This window comes from Convolutriloba macropyga, chromosome 9 (assembly GCF_964194025.1).
Source record: "Convolutriloba macropyga chromosome 9, txConMacr16.3, whole genome shotgun sequence".
Lineage (NCBI taxonomy): Eukaryota > Metazoa > Xenacoelomorpha > Acoela > Convolutidae > Convolutriloba > Convolutriloba macropyga.
Window position 1 is genome coordinate 38,507,726 of NC_134476.1, and position 17,994 is coordinate 38,525,719.

The window sequence follows — 17,994 nt, forward strand, 5'->3', positions numbered from 1 at the left end:
TGCCATTAACGGAAGCTCGATTTGAATAGCGACTAGCCTCTAGGTGACTTAAAAAGAAACAAAAATTTGAAGTTTTCTAACAAAAAAACAGCTCTCAAATAGAATTCGAACTTTTTTGGTCGTAAACTTCCCTATGAGACCAGAACAAGTATTTTTAATTGGCTTTTGTCTATTAGTAACACAAGAATGATTCTTTTTGTGACTTGAAAAGTAATTTTGAATTTATTTTTTTTTATAAAAAATTGATCATTTGAAGATAAATTTCACTAAAAGTGAGCAAAATCATGCCAAATAAGCGGCGTTCACACAAAATTACAATCCTCGATAACTCCTCAAAAAATACGAAATTGAAAAAAAAATCATTTTAATTTCGATTTCTACGCTGGGCGAGCTTTTCAATGACACCACTTACATTTCTCTACGATGAATATATCGATCGGCAAAAATTGTCTGAACAAAAAAAATCCATTTGAGTATATAGTTCTTCCCCCCCCCACAAGTGGGGTCGGAACAAAAACCGTTGAAAGCGAAAGTGTACAGAAATAGGTAAAATTTTACGCCATCGTCTCATAGTAAGCAATTACTGAAATATGTAAAGTTCAAACTGAGGAATTACAAATTGACTTTAGAAGCCTTATTTATACTGAAAGGGATAATAAACTGTTTAAATAGTTTAAAGCCGATTACACTATACACAAGTAGGGTTTGTCAATATTTTGTTAGTGCAAAGAAGAGCGGGATATTTCACTTGCCAGCTTAACAATGAGACGATGCTCTGTGCCAAGAGGAAAGGCTTTCGGATAGAAAATAGCCAACTGCTCGAAAACAATCACAAAGAAGAATGACAGGAAGCACCGCCAGATTAAACACCGCAGAACTGAAGATGATGTTCGCATAAACTCAATTATTAAAAAAAACTTCCTAAGGGCTATCTAAGTACGTCTTCAAATTTGACCGGAAAATAAAAAAAAACTATCCCGTCGGCAATTAGAAACAGTCCCGGCACCAGCAATTAGACATAGTGAACCTTCAACATCAAATGGACGAACCAGTATGCGTACTATAGCATGACTAATTTACTACGGCTTTCCATAAGAAAGCAGTGATGAATAAGTACATAGCAATGGTTCATAATATTTTTTGCGGTGCTCTATGCTTTGTAGTTTACTGCCGCTCTAATATATCCGCTCTACAAAAATTGATGACAGTCGGGTTAGATTTAAGGTTTTTGGAAGTAGGTTGTACACAAACTAGAGTGTAGACGATCTAAACTGGGAGAATCTGAAAACTTTGGAGCAGTTTTGTTTCGCTCTCCTAACAAGCTTAGTGGACTTTTTTCGTTTTTAGCCCTTGAAGGCAACCTCTATTTTTAATCGCAACGTGCTATATAACAAAGACATAGCCTCTAATTTGAGGAAATGATGCACGGAAATGATGCAAACTTTCTGAGGTATCATCCATTTAATATAACTAAGGATGTAGTTTTCTTCCATGAAAATTTCATGCCGCGCTGTGCCGACTTATTTGCAGAAAGCCACGTTGGGTTTGCTTTGTCACAGTCATGTAACGCAATCTTAGCTGTTGAGCATAGAGTAGGGTTAGATCGCATGAAATTTGCTTCCGACCGTTTCTGGAAACTAACTGGAAATTTTAGATAATTCCATTTATCATATACAATTTTCAAGTACGAACTTCATTGACTGCTTATATTGAAGTTTGAAGCAATTTTTGTAAATATGTGTGTCTATTTTGCCTTTGTTTATTTTTCTTGTTAATGTTTTCCTCTGTTTTCAAATTATTATTTCTGTTTTTGTGAGATTGAGCAGGAACCACTCCGATTACGAGTCGTTAAGAATCAAAAAGAGGTATTACTAAGTAATTATTCTTTTTTGTTATACATAACAATTTTAGATCACCCACAAATATGCTCCTAAACAGATCAACCAGCTTTAAAAACACATAACGTTCAATCTGGGTGTTATAAATGGCACTTGGGGCGGAACACATTAAGGGGTTTTTATCATGCCACTTAATAAAGTCCGCTAGATTCAGTACTCAGCTACATACTGTTTTAAATATATGCTACCTTCATTGAAAAAGAAAAAGTAGCCATGAATTTGAATGCTGACCTTGCCTAATTAAAGGAACCCGAGCTTTATGGGAAGAAAACTGCTTTCATGAAATCTTTCATGAAATTGCGTTAGTAGAGTTTTTGTTTCCCCTTGCAAATTTTTTGCCTAAGGGAAATTCGGAAATTAACCGAGTCAGTCAACATTATCATTGTCTGCTATTCAAGTATCTGTTCAAATAAAAACTAGTATTTAGAGAAAAAATTTTGTCAAATTTTATTACGCGTTAAAATTTTAGCGGATGCGTGATTTTTACGCCGGGAGTTTAAATTTGAATAAAACTGCCCACAAATTTTAAGGGTTCAGTGACAATAAGCAGCCCATTGTGGTTAACTCCCAGACACTCATCATTTAATATTTAAGAAAATTACACCAGTGTTCTCTACTGAACAATTCAAGTTATTCAGCTGAATTATTACCTCAGATTGTCAGCGTCATCAGGGAACTGTTTCTGGATCTCTACCATGAAGCGACTGTACGTATTGACAATTCCAAATGTGACTCCATTGCACCACGCTGCTGCTAAGCACACTGCCCATCCAAAACCACCCTGTCATCATCATTAAAACCGAATAATATCATCCCAAGCTAGGCGGTCACTTCTTAGAAGATAAAAAGATCAATAATAATAAAACGGTGGTTATCAATACAACATATCAACAGTTCATGAATCTCATTTCATCGGCATTTTTTTTATTTTTTCACATGTAAAATGTTTGTTTCTATTCTCCCGACTTTGGTCAGGTAAGAATAAAAATATTAGAACTGCACATTGATAAGGCTCCCGTTTGCTGCAATCGTTTTGGCAGCTCATCATAAAAGGACCAATCTGGACTCTTCTTATTCTGAATTGGTTAAATCTGGCCAAAAAGAGCGAGTCAAAATCATTGAGGCAGACCCCTTGATCATATCTGTCGACAATGATTGCAACAGTACAGGCTCAACCATCACCCCTCCGAGCGGTTGAGCACCCAAAAAGCAAAATAGTCTACTAAGGAGCCCGTGCCAGCAACATTGCCGCTGATCCCCGAATAGCAGTGATTGATAATGATTGCATCAGTTTACAGAAAGCTACAGACAACCCCTGCGCTTAGAAAGAACGGTTGTCACTTAACACAGCCAACCGCTTGAGTGTTTTCTTGAAGGTTGCCGATATTCCGCCAAGGACGTCAATTGCAAGTGGAACAAATGTGATTCCCATTTTTGCGCAGTTATCGTCGTGGAGGCAATATTTTCTTTCATCTGCTGCATCAAGCGCGTATCCTGCTTTTGTAGCCGCATTAGTGAGAGAGTTGGATTGCAGCGACGAAGTAACAGTTACATCAGATGTAGCAGGTTTCCCCGCTTTTCAAGTCGGGACAAAGATGTCTCCGGGGCGTGATTGGCTGTCTGGAATTAGGTTCATTTTTTTCCACTACTGGTGAGAGATTCGCAGATGAGCAAGCAGACACTATTATAGCTCAAATCTGGTCAGGTCTTGCAATTGCATCGCCTCAACCGTGATACGCAATGGCATGATCCCCATAGATGTCAAGAACTCCTGCTTTACAGAATGGGAACTTCCTTTCGGCGTCGTAGAGAGGGACAGCCAACCTGTACTTTGCACTAATTCTGAACTCGTGTGGTGCCATATGAAGCCCAAGAGCTGGAATGGAGGGAGCAGAAAACCAAGCTCCAGCATGTCGAACAGACAATGAGAGAAGTCGGGCAGATTCTCTTTCACAAGCTAGATTCTCCTTGAGACCATGAAATTTTTCATTATCAAGAGCTTGCTGGATCGTCTTTTGCGAGAGGTTTGAAATGTCCAGTTGTGCTTAATTGGAATAAAGATCCTGAAAAACGTGGCAGTTTTTTTGGGCTTTCACCGGTTATTTTTGAAGCAATATCTTGAGAGGAGAGAACAGAACAAACGTATGATGCTTTATACTGGTCTTGACATTGGCGAACTCCCAAACCTAAAAGAGTTATGGGCAGGTTTGATTGAGTCAAGGATTTTTCTGGAAGAACAGTTCCAAGGATGTTCTCAAGTTTTTCTTGCTGTTGGGCGCTGTTGAAAAGTATAGTGGGAGTGTCTAGTGGGGGTTTAGTATTGGATACAAATTGTTCAGCACCCTAGTTCAAGTGAGAGCTACAAAGTCATTTCATGAGTCTTACGATTTTTTTTAAATAGGCTACTCCTCATTTGACTAGATAGAACAAAAAACGGTCAAAATGTTGTGGGAAATTACCGCTGTTGATTGGTTTGAGCGTTTTTGACGGGTAATTTTAGGAAACGATAGTTTTTGATCAATTTCTATCGTTTTTGATAGGGAAAAATAAGAAGGGATCGTTTTGACCGTTCTTTTAGGATACTACCGTTTTGGAACGGTTTTTAAGGGGACTTTCGTTCTTGATAGTTTCTTTAGGAAACTATCGTTTTTTGATGTTTTTGAACGTTTTCGACAGTTTTTTTGTTTGAATTAACGCACACAAAGGTCCGCCTTTAAAATCACCAATGCGGATTATGTAACCGGGCCTAAATAATATTGCAAAAAGGAAAAAATAGCGGAGAATGCGTTGAGAGCTGTGAAAAAAATTTAACGCTATGTTTCCCAATCCTTACAAAAAATCACCTATAAATTTACCAAGTATCTATTTACCGCTATTTTAACCGCTAAGTTCACCGATTACATGAAACAAGAAAATCCTTTCTCGTCTCTTGATTTCAGCAGCCAAAAGACTTTGCAAAAATATCTTGTTTAGTCCCCAAATTTCAACATCTAAAAAACTTATAAGACACGTATTTCTAAAATAAAACTTTTTTTGCAGTATCTTAAAATCCAGGGAAGAGTTGTAGCGAAAACAGCAAAAACTGTGCAACAGGAATACTGTAAGAGATGTTAGTAGACCAGACACGAAGCTATTATATTCATAGTTTCTGAAAATTGATAGCACAGTTGACATGATGAGCTGAATTCTTTTGAATTGACATTACATTGGCGATAGTCTTGCAAGTATTTTTTGAATTAAGGATAACTTTCGAAATTTATAATTGTTTGGGACATTTTAGTTTTGATTGGGACACGAATTTTTCAGGATCTATTTTTGATATCCGACAACGATTTAAACGTCTCATGAGGGGAAACGAAAAAATTGCTGACTGTTTATGTATGTATTTCACTCTGCATATCTTGAAATTGACCACATTTTTCTTTTTAAATTAAAAGTTCGTGTTTTGCGCTAATATTTTTTAACGGAACAATAGAAAACTATTATTGTTAAAATCAGCATTCTATCTAAAGGTACGCTAATTTAATCTTTCTTCTCTCTTCAATTCTGTAGTTTAATTTGATCTCATAGGTTTCAATTCTACTATATTTGCAATGTTTGTTAATTTCGCTTCTATACAATACTGAAACAAATCATGAGGTAATCCAATTAACAAAAAAAATTTTTTCTGACCAAACGGCAGTTCTTTCTAAACAACTAGGATGATAGTGGTTTCTTAACAACTAGACATTATTTCGTCAATTTGATTGACCTAGGTATGCAGTGGGTGCAGAGAAACAGGCGGTAAGAGAGAGAGAGAGAGAGAGAGAGAGAGAGAGAGAGAGAAAGAAAGAAAGAAAGAAAGAAAGAAGCAGAAGAAGAGAGGGAAAGGGAGCGCAAAATAAATTAATGGTTTTATAAGGAGAACTCAAATTACAGTTGCTCTACTGACTGAGATAGGTTTCCGACAAGTTTTGAATTGATTTGACAAGAATTTGATTATTTTTTAAAGATATAACTATCACACGTTGTAGCATTCAATGCAAATAACAATAAACCGTTGTAAGGCCCAACAAAAATAATTGAGTAAAACGTTCATATTGTACTTACATAAAATGCGTTGTACAATGCTCATAACTAGATTTTTTCTAACTGAAAATTGGGATTTTTTAGATAATGCTTCGTGAATCTTTTATAGACTTAGGTTACAAACTCTTTGAAATAAATCAGACTTTTTGCTGCATTTTGTGGCACAAATACACCAGCGAAAACTTTTATCACACCTTTTCTTAAAAATTCATTGACTGAAACCTGTATATAACCAATAATTTTATAGAAAGTAACCGTCTTTCTTTTGATTTGCTGCCTTCATGATATGCCAAACGTAACTGCTGTAAATAAGTTAATTTGATTCCTACGCTGCGCTGGTATGGCGAGAAAAATTTTTATACAAATAAACTGGAAACTGACGAACTAATACAGTAAGCTTCGGCGTACGTAAGGAGAAGGGGAGTAGTGACAGTACCAAAGTACATTAGAAATTGGGTCATAACGAATGTAATAATGACAATATCCAGAATTCGATAAAATTCTAACAATAAAAATATCAGAAATCTTTTTGAAAGTTCACTGCTTGAAACTTCACAAATTAGTTTAAATTTTGTATTTTTTGACAACCATATTTATAACATTATCATTCAAAAAATACAATTGTTTCGATAGCGGGACGGTTTTAGCAAAATCAATATTTAAAAGAACAGTATAACAAGTTTTTCAGGCACAATTGTTTGAAATTTTCCTTTTTCTACTGAAATAGCCAAATAATTACACCTGAAATTACTCATGTTTAAGAAACTTTTTGGCATTATTAGTAACCGGAATATAACAGCAAAACGAGAGTACGGAAATTAGATGTAACACCACATTAATTGAAACTTACTATAGTCCACTTGGACGTGATTAAAAGTGCTGTGTTTGTCAGAATTTGACAAATTTCTCCATCCTTTAAAAAATAATCTGTATATACGTATTAGCATCACAAAAAATTGATTTTTTTTCTCTTAGGCCAGTACTCGTTAAGTAAACCTTCTCAGTTTTCAGTTTAAGGAGCCTTGCATTCTTTATTAGACAAAAACTGTCAAAAAATTATGTTGATCTACTTTACTTTGCTCCGTTATAAAACAGCTAAGTTTGGTTTGGAAATGGTTTTTTAACTTATTTTCTTTGAAAATTGTTTTTTCTATATGAACTTTAGCAAGTTGCGCGAAGATGTTTTCTTGACATGTCTCGATAACGCCTAGATAATATGTAACCAAGGAGGTCCGGAAAGGATAATCAGGATTTTCCTGGAGCTCGGTGGTTAGATATTGGCTAGACGTTATCGAGGCATGTCAATAACACTTCTTCGCGCAACGTGCTAACATTTGGCACACGAAAAAACAATTTTTGGAGAAATTAAATAACGGTTTAAAATTAAGTTGACGGTTTAATAACGCGGCCAACATAAGTTTTTGGCAATTTTTGTAGAAGAAATGATGCAAAGCTCTATAAATTGTTAACAGAACCCCTGAAGTTTGCTAATTTTCCGCCTTTCAGAGTATAATTTTTGTGCATCCTCCGAAAATTCAAATTTTCTTTCAAAAATTTTAAAATTTATTGTGCTTTTTGTATTCAGAGAAAGGAATCAAAACGGACTGTGCACGCGTACCAAGTTCTTGAAAAAATTTGTCTGACCTTATTTTGCGTATTTTTTGAACAAAAAACCTTAGAATACTATGAAACAGTATTTATTTAGTCTTTTATTATTGGAATATCATGAATCAGTACTGGTTTACTGTGACACAAGGGTCCGGGCCTTGACAAGACGTTTCAATTTTCGCAAGAATTATCAAGATCTTGCATGATATGGCCGGGTGTATCAATTTTCACTGGCTATGCAAATATTGTGCAGGCTCTTTCAATATCTGCGTTACGAACACTTGCAAGCGGTTATTCAAACTTCTCCTAGGAAAAGTCAACAACTTTTCGGCATTGATTAGAGGGAAATAATACAACTGGATTTGTCGTTTGCATTCGGGATTTGGGAGCAAAGATTTTGAGACTTTTTATGCTTCCGTTGGGGGGGGGGGAGTTGGGTGATAGGGAGGAAATAATTAATTGCGATAGTGAAGTGTTAGAATATCGATCAAACTATAGTCTTAAACTTAGTGAGAATTAGAAAGAAAGTTTAACTGATTAGATTAGAAAGACAAAAGCAAATTGATTTAAATCAGAGAATTTATATAAATGAATCGTCCAGAAATGGTGCTTTAAAAGAACAGTATAACAAGCTTTTCAGGCACAGTTGTTTGAAATGTTCAATTTTCTACTGAAATAGCCAAATAGTTACACCTGAAATTACAAAAGTTTAAGAAACTTTTTGGCATTATTAGTAACCGGAATATAACAGCAAAACGAGAGTACGGAAATTAGATATAACACCACATTAATTGAAACTTACTATAGTCCACTTGGACGTGATTAAAAGTGCTGTGTTTATCAGAATTTGACAAATTTCTCCATCCTTTAAAAAATAATCTGTATATACGTATTAGCATCACAAAAATTGATTTTTTTCTCTTAGGCCGGTACTCGTTAAGTAAACATTCTCAGTTTTCAGTTTAAAGAGCCTTGCATCCTTTATTAGAAAAAACTGTCAAAAAATTATGTTGCTCTACTTTACTTTGCTCCGTTATAAAACAGCTAAGTTTGGTTTGGAAATGGTTTTTTAACTTATTTTCTTTGAAAATTGTTTTTTCTATATGAACTTTATCAATTTGCGCGAAGATATTTTCTTGCATGTCTCGATAACGCCTAGCTAATATGTAACCAAGGAGGTCCGGAAATGATAATCAGGATTTTCCTGGAGCTCGGTGGTTAGATATTGGCTAGAGTTATCGAGGCATGTCAATAACACTTCTTCGCGCAACGTGCTAACATTTGGCACACGAAAAAACTATTTTTGGAGAAATTAAAATTGGCTAACAATTTCTAAACCAAAATTGACGGTTTAATAACGCGGCCAACATAAGTTTTTGGCAATTTTTGTAGAAGAAATGATGCAAAGCTCTATAAATTGTCTACAGAACCCCTGAAGTTTGCTAATTTTCCGCCTTTCAGAGTATACTTTTTGTGCATCCTCCGAAAATTCAAATTTTCTTTCAAAAATTTTAAAACTTATTGTGCATTTTGTATTCAGAGAAAGGAATCAAAACGAACTGTGCACGTACCAAGTTCTTGAAAAAATTTGTCGTCTGACTTTATTTTGCGTATTTTTTGAACAAAAAACTTTAGAAAACTATGAAACAGTATTTATATAGTCTTTTATTATTGGAATATCATGAATCAGTACTGGTTTACTGTGACACAAGGGTCCGGGCCTTGACAAGACGTTTCAATTTTCGCAAGAATCATCAAGATCTTGCATGATATGGCCGGTTTTATCAAGTTTCACTGGCTATGCAAATATTGTGCAGGCTCTTTCAATATCTGCGTTACGAACACTTGCAAGCGGTTATTCAAACTTCTCCTAGGAAAAGTCAACAACTTTTCGGCATTGATTAGAGGGAAATAATACAACTGGTCTTGTCGTTTGCATTCGGGATTTGGGAGCAAAGATTTTGAGACTTTTTATGCTTCCGTTGGGGGGGGGGGTTGGGTGATAGGGAGGAAATAGTTCATTGCGATAGTGAAGTGTTAGAATATCGATCAAACTATAGTCTTAAACTTTGTGAGAATTAGAAAGAAAGTTTAACTGATTAGACTAGAAAGACAAAAGCAAATTGATTTTAATCAGAGAATTTATATAAATGAATCGTCAAGAAATGGTGCTTAGAATCAATATTCGGTTCAAATTGGTTAATCTAGATAACTAATATTAGAGTGAGATTATTTGTTGTAAAATCTTCCCAGCATGTATTGAATGGTTATGATACCACCGGAAATGTGAACGAATTCTTAGAAAAGTAATGGGTATATATACAGCTGATTTTTGAGCCTTTTTTCATCCCCAAAATTAAATCAGCATCTTGATCTAATAATCAGATCTCTCCGGTAAATCTCAAAATTCTACTGTAAATTATCATTATTGTTATTCTCTCATTTTGAGAAATTAATTTTTCTACTTAGTTAAAAGCGCTTTTATTCAGCATGCGAAAACCCATAACCCAACAGTTTATGGGCACAGCAATTTTCTAAGTCGTAAAACTAATTTCTAAAACAAAGCTAACTTGTTGTTGACAGTCATAATCTTTTTCTGCTTAGTACCTTTTCTTTTCACAACTGTTTTGCCTGCTCAAGCTACGATGGATCAACAGACAGTGAAGCTGCTGACCTGCACAGGAAAGGCACAGGATCTTCCAATCTGGAGCACAAGATTTGTGGCAATTATGCAGACGAAGGGACTCTACAAATCACTATTTGGGACAGAGGAGCAACCCAATGAGCCTGCACCACTAGCCAATGGGGGCGAGCATTGATGAAAAGAAGAACCACAAGGTGCTGAAGGATGCATATGAGAAAAAAGTTGCAGACATCAAGGAGAAACGGAAAAATCTGTGGTGCCATCTGGCACTGACTCTAGATGCAACAACCCTCATGCTGATGGGACATGACTGTGTGGGAGATGACGGCATCGGAGATGGAGCAAAGGCTTGGAAGCTTTTGCAAGAGAGATTTCAGAGTGTGGAGACACCGACAGTGGTGACTTTGATGGCACAGCTTGCTCGACTGCAGCTCGAGGATGCTGAGGATTTGCATAGCTTCTTCATCAGAGGACAGGAGTTGCTCACAAAGCTACAAGAAGCAGGGGAAGCTGTCTCAGAGACCCTCTTCAACGCCTTGGTCCTTAATGGTTTGCCAATGAGGTATGAAAATTTTTGTTATACAGGAAAGCTTTAACCCGGCAACGAACTTCACAGAGTTGAGGAAAAGGCTGCAGAACTTTCCATGAGAGCACAGGACAGAGCCACACGGGACAAAGTGATTCAGTGGCACTGACAGTGAAGCGTGAATTCAAGAAGGGACCCAGGAAAAGAAACTGCTTTGTGTGGGATCCCTGGACACTTTGCCGAGGACTGCAGGAGGAAGGAGACAACACAATGCAGCAAGTGTGGTGAGAAAGGTCACCTAGACAGGGCACGCAAGAGACAAAAAGATGGAGGCAAACATGAGTCAGTGGCAATGGGTCCAACATTGGCTTCACCAGACGAGGAATACTGGGCAGCTCTTACCCAGAGGAAGACTGCAGGCACGCTAGTGGACAGTGATTGTACAGATCATATAGTGACGCACATCGAAGCGTTCCTGGACTTTGTGTCCATTCAATCAGGGGTCGGAAATCCCAACGGAGAGGCTTCCAGAGTGGTGGGCAGAGGCTTTGTGAGGATCAGCATTACAACAAACAAAGGGGAATTCCAATGCGAACTCAAAAATGTTTTGTGTGTGCCGGACTACTCTTCAAACCTCTTATCAGTCTCAAGATGCACGGAGTGGGGACATAGCTCCACTTTCGAGAAAGGAAATAGCTGCATGAAACTCCAGAAGGGAGCTCGGGTAAAACTAACACAAGAATTTAAATTGTTTTACTTACCCCGCAGCGCTATAGAATTCAAGATGAGTTCCAACAGCGTGAAACTTGACAGTGCAAGGAAGTGGCACAGACAATTGGGTCATTTGAATCAAGCGGATGGTGTCAGGAATGCATCAAAGACAGTGGGGGAACTCAATGATGTATGCAATGTGTGCGCATTGGCCAAGATCACAAAAACTCCAGTACCAAGAGTGGCAAAGAACAAAGCAGAAGAGAAGCTGGAGAATGTGTTCAAGGACGTGATGGGACTTTTCAGAGTAGAGTCACTGTCAGGGTTCCGGTTCTGCATTGTGTCTGCAGACCAGTACACGAAGTTTGTGTTTGTGAACTTGCTTAAGGCAAGGAGTGAAGCACTGGCCAGCCTGAAGAAGTTTTTTCTCAAGGTGGGGACGCCCAAGAAACTGAGACAAAACAATGCGAAGGAGTTTCTCTGAGAGCAGTTCAAGATGTACTGTTTAGATGCAGGCATTCTACAGGAGAAGACCATACCAGAGACGCCACAACAGAATGGTTTAGCTGAGAGGTGCAACAGGACACTGCTGGAGATGGCAAGATGCTTGCTCATTGACTCGTGTCCTCCCAAGATGATGTGGGGAGCTGCAATTCTTCACGCAGCAAGGATCAGGAACTTGGTTGTGAGACAAGGAGAAGAAAAATGCCCAGCAGAGCTGATGCGAGGTATTAAACCTAAGCTTTCAATTAGTAAACTATCTATTTTTTGTTGCACAGTCTTCATGAGGAAGCGGGACAGAGATTTCATCAAACTTGAACCCAAGGCACTGGAAGGAAAGTTTGTGGGTAACACTGAAGGAGACAATGGATACCTGGTGTACGTACCCAACACACGCAAAGTTGTGGCAGTTCGAGATGTGATCATCAAGGAGTCCGAAATGGGCTCAATCCCTGACAACAGGGAGACGCCCGACCTACTAGATGAGGGGTCACAGCAACTGGGGATCTGGCACCCAGATGATGGTCATCAAGACGATGGCAACAGAGAGGAGCAGGGCACATCTACTGCAAAAAAGGAGGAGCGGCATTACGCAGAGAGCGTGAACACTCATGAAACGACACTGAGACGATATGCCTCAGATGTTGAGGAAGCAGCATTGGATGAAGAATCTACTGCAACAAGAGGGAGTTTTGGAGACTCGGAGTCACTGGAAGACAGTGAAACGGAGGACTTCTCATAGACAGTTGGCTTCTTTGAAGAAGCACTGGAGCAAGCGGACAGGGCAGAGCCCAGACGAAGGACACGAGCAAGGAATGTTCCGCAATTTTTCGGAGAAGGCAGGACCAATCTTGCTGTGACTAAGGGTGACTATGTAAAACCCAAAACAGTTTATGAAGCCAAGCAAGGTGACGACTGGGACCAGTGGCGCCGGGCCATAAAGGACGAGGTCAAGGCACTCCAAGACAATGAGACTTGGAACCTTGTGAGACCACCCACAGACAGGGTCGTCATACCGGGCAAATGGGTCTACAAAGTGAAATTGGGACCCAGTGGTCAAGTTGACAAATACAAAGCACGCTATGTGGCAACAGGTTTCAAACAAGTGGAAGGACTAGAATACTTTGAGACTTTTGCGCCTACCTGTAAGCCAGAGACATTCAGGATTCTATTTCAACTATCAACGAAGCAGGGCCATGTGATGCACCTGTTTGATGTCAAGACAGCTTTCCTGCGCTCACCAGTAGAGGAAGAAGTGTATCTGGAACAGCCACAGGAGTTGGTAAAACAAGGATGAGATGGGGAAAAGTTAGTATGCCTACTGAATAAATCAATGTATGGTTTGAAACAGGGAGCTAACAACTGGTATAAGGAACTGGCAAACTTCCTACTGAGACAGGGTTAAACCAGAAGCAGGAATGACCATTGCTTGTTCGCATGAGCAGAGACAGAGGGTCACACTTTCATCTTGGTCTGAGTTGACGACATCATAATGGCATCGAGATGCATGGCAGTGATCTCCGATGTCAAAAAAGCACTCGAAGCAACATTTCAAATGGAAGACAGAGGGAGATTACACTGGTTTCTGGGTCTAAGAATCAGCCGAGAAGAGGGCAAAGTCATAGTCGACCAAGAACGCTACATAGAGACAATGCTTGAGCGGTTTCAAAGGGATCAATGCAAACCCTCAAGAACTCCAGTTGATTTGAATTTGAAACTTCAGACAGCACAAAACGGAGACGAAGAAGTGGACCAGAGGATCTACAGAAGCTTGGTTGGATCACTTCTGTATCTGGCCAAACAGACGAGGCCAGACATCATGTTCACAGTCAATTTTCTGTCCAGACACATGAATGCACCTACCAATCAACACTGGATGTGCGGAAAAAAGACTTCTGCGATATCTTCAAGGTTCAAATGTTTAAACTTACTCACACAAAAGAAGCAAGTTATGATTTAGTGGGGGAAACTGATGCAGCCTGCTCTGTTGACGTGAACGACAGAAAATCAACGACAGGCTGATACTTCAAGCTCAACGGACGTGGCGCAGCACTCAGCTGGGTTGTCAAGAAGCAGGCCACAGTTGCTCTTTCTTCATCAGAAGCAGAATATCAGGGCATGGCAGCAGCAGTTCAAGAAGCATTGTATCTGACACAACTTCTGAAGGAGTTTGGCATTCAACAGAAATATCCAATTGCATTTGGAGAGGACAACCAGAGTTGTATTAAATTGTGCCAAAACCCAGTCATGCACAAGAGATCATTGAGACAAAATTCCACTTGATTCGGGACAAGACGGAAGAGGGGACTATTTCAATTCATTATGCTCCTACTGACAAAATGGCAGCCGACATCTTCACAAAATCTTTTCCCGTATCGAAGGTGGAAACATTCAGAACTGTTTTGATGGGAACAGACTCTACGCAATCAGCTCAAGTCTGAGTGGGGTGTTAGAATATCGATCAAACTATAGTCTTAAACTTAGTGATTAAAGTAGTCTTAAACTTAGTCTTAAACTTAGTAATTAGAAAGAAAGTTTAACTGATTAGATTAAAAAGACAAAAGCAAATTGATTTTAATCAGAGAATTTATTTAAATGAATCGTCGAGAAATGGTGCTTAGAATCAATATTCGGTTCAAATTGGTGAATTTAGATACCTAATATTAGAGTGATATTATTTGTTGTAATATCTTCCCAGCATGTATTGAATGATTATGATATCTCCGAAAGTGTGAATGGATTCTTAAAAAAGTGCAAATGCATACCATCTATGGTATCCCCTGCGACTGATTTCTGGGAAATTTGCAGAAGCAGACCATATTGGGTAACCCTTGCGACCCCACTGTAAATCATGGTGCTAAGATTAGTTTTGTATCGTGACATTCTTGCACTGTTAATGGGTATATGTACAGCTGATATATGAGCCTTTTTTCATCCCCAAAATAAAATCAGCATCTTGATCTAATAATCTGATCTCTCCTGTAAATCTCTAAATTCTACTGTAAAATATCATTCTTGTTTTTCTCTCATTTTGAGAAATTAATTTTTCTACTTAGCGCTTTTATTCCGTTTGCGAAAACCCATAACCCAACATGAAGCGCATTATAAATCTTTTTTCACCCATCCAAAGCTATTATGGTAAAAATACCTCGTTTGGGCAAAATGAAATATTTCTACTGGAAAGTGTCGTCTCTTGGATTAGTTGTCATACGGATAATCTATCAATCATTATAAAAATAAAACTGTCAATGCTTCAGCGGGTTGACGATTAGAGTGTGTATGTTAAACGCCATTATTTGATTTAACTGTGGCTCAAAATTCATTTTTGATGCGCCACCGGAAGCTATGAGTGCAGGAGTACTGTGTGTGAGCACAAATGGTACCAAATAATTGAGAAGCATGTCGATAGAAAACATTTTTGTCCGTGGCTATTTGTTTAGCGATTACCATCTAATTTGCTTGATTATGAAATTAAAGGAATAACATTTTTCCGCTATTCGCATTGCTTTCAATCCATTTCAAAAGTGGCATTCAAATAGTTTTTTCAATGAATCATTGAAAATATTTCTACGTAGAAAAATTCAAATCAGTTTTGAAGTTCTATTTAAAAAGTCCAATTCGAACTAATGAGAGTGAATTCTACAAAATTGTTGTTCTAACGTCTTCACAAATTAAAGCAATAAAGAAAAGTAAACAAAGAGGAACTGAAGCGTATTGAATGCAAAAGGCACCCAATTTCGTGATTAAGGAAAATTAATTCACTGATTACGTCAATCTTTAGCAAACGTGTGGGAGAGGGGTTCTGAGGAAAAAAACTGGGCTTGTTGCTTTTCTTACTATAGCACTAACTAGTCGATTAAAAATATCCACAGTTTCTGGCAGAATCTGGCAAGAAGATGCATTACTTTACAAAAAATTTGATTGCAAAGTTTTGCAAGATCCCGCATGATACATTTTTTCCTTGAAAAATAATGAAAGATACAGTTTCTAGCAAATAAGCAAGTTATATGATTTATGCAATATATGCAGAGCACAATGACCATATTGCAACTGATATCCATAACTGGTTAGATTAATTTTTTAAATGAAAAACGCGCTAAAACTCAAAGAAAAAATAGACACCAAAAACTTTTTGTGGGTACAATTAATGCAGAAGTTCAAAATTAAGCGAACTCAAAGAGTAGGGAATAAAGTTTAAACGTTATAAACATAGCTTGGGCGAATATGTTCTGATCAGACTTAACGTGGGAATATATATATATATATATATATATATATATATATATATATATATATATTTTCAGTAGTAAAATTGTACTTGCCTCCATTGCTCCAGGTTGAACGAGTTCAGTCATCCGTCTGGAGATCACACTTCCCTTCTTAGAACTCATTTTTTGGGTCATAACTTCATGAACGTTGAGCTTCAAAATAGGAAAAAATGAATTAGAAAATCATAAGATAAATGGAACTACTCAATCTGTAAATTTTAAGATGGCTGTAACCTCAAACAATGCGATGAAACTATTGTGAACTTGTCGAATTAGACCATATGATGTCAAACCTTGTGAAAACAAACAGCAATCTACGGGGCGTTTAAATTTAATGGTTTTCGTAAACAAATTTTAGTGTATTCTATATCACCTGTACACATTTTGCTTTATGCCAATCAACTATCTGGCCATAAAACGGGATCTAGTTTCAGATTCAGAGTACCCAAGTCTGGTAATCATGCATGCAGTGACATTGAAGATTCCTGGTGATTATCTTTATTATAATATAGTGTTTGATGACGACCATAGAAGAACAAGAAGAGTTTCTCGGTATCATCACGAATGGTAACCGAGATGTATCGGGTTCCATGCAGGGATCCATGCAGGGAAAAAATTCTTCTTAAACAATATCAAGAATACACGTACAACCGTTGACAAAAGTGAACGCACAAATAGCAATTTTACATGTTAAAGTACTTGTTTTTGAAGTCATTTTGAATCAGATTACTTTTAGTGGTTTCTTTGACTTTTATATCATTTGACGCACAATCATCAGAACTTGATTATATCTTAATTCCGTTAAGCTGAAATGCTTTTTTACCGAGAACATCTAGATAGAAGGTGACAAGTGTTCCGTAAGAACCAGTTAAGTGAGTCCCACGTGAAATATGTACAGCTTGCTCATATCTTCATCAATTTAAGAAAGATTTTGCAAATTAAATTTAACAAGTTTCTGAACAAGTTACAAAGATTTTACAGGTGACTCAATTTACGGCTGCTTACGAAAACTGGCCACTTTCTATCTGGATTTTGTCCGTAAATAAGTTTTTCAACTTAACTTATTTTAGACGTTTGGAAATTCAGATAATTATGCGTTGATTTGTATAAAAATCAAATAAATCACCAAAATGCAACTCTCAAAAATTGATTTATGTAAGAGGCAGTTTAACCACGTAAAATTGCAATTTGTGCGTTTATTTTTGTCAACGAGAGTAACTGCAAGGTGACTGTCAGTCATGGACGTGATCAATTCTATTTGAAGTTCTATCATGCGTCATAATACTGAAGAGCACTTCGTTCACTCAAGCGCAGTGCCATAGCAATTTAACCAATTTCAAAACAATTTCTTTTTTTTTCAAACGAAACATGTTTTAATTTGATTAAAAAAAACCACTTTAGAATTTTTAGTAGAAATCAAATTGCCAGTTCTTTTTTGGAAAATTTTACGGTTCTCAGGTCTGTTGTCAAAAATTTTCGGGTAGCTGCAAGCTTGATATGCTAATTTTAAGCGCTAGGCCAAAAAAAAATTCATGTTGCGGAACAACCCGGATCGTAGTGTCATAAAAATTCAGGACTGAATCATGAAAATTTCATTATGATTTTCTTTAATGTCAATAGTTTTAACCATGGCACTTTATAGACTATGATCATAATAAATTTAAGAACTTCTTTCTGAAATTATTTTTCACAATATGAAAAATAGCCGAAAATTCTCGAGTTTTTCACTCAAATACATATTACTTTCTGACACTAATTCGGGGTCTAACC

The 17,994-nt window shown here is 37.4% G+C and overlaps 2 protein-coding genes across 2 annotated transcripts in view; both read right to left on the reverse strand.

The window, feature by feature from the left end:
• The window catches only part of LOC142345374 (monocarboxylate transporter 10-like), a 29,548-nt gene extending 13,061 nt beyond the window's left edge, over positions 1-16,487 (reverse strand). The window contains exons 1-2 of the mRNA XM_075397408.1: positions 16,279-16,487; positions 2,549-2,679 (exon numbers count right to left, since the gene is read on the reverse strand). Of these exons, the coding sequence (XP_075253523.1) occupies positions 2,549-2,679; positions 16,279-16,359 (212 nt within the window). The 5' untranslated portion in view covers positions 16,360-16,487. The remainder of the gene's footprint in view (positions 1-2,548; positions 2,680-16,278) is intronic.
• Positions 16,488-17,168: 681 nt separating this feature from the next.
• The window catches only part of LOC142346212 (uncharacterized), a 10,395-nt gene continuing 9,569 nt past the window's right edge, over positions 17,169-17,994 (reverse strand). Inside the window, exon 4 of the mRNA XM_075398726.1 lies at positions 17,169-17,179. Within this exon, the coding sequence (XP_075254841.1) occupies positions 17,169-17,179 (11 nt within the window). The remainder of the gene's footprint in view (positions 17,180-17,994) is intronic.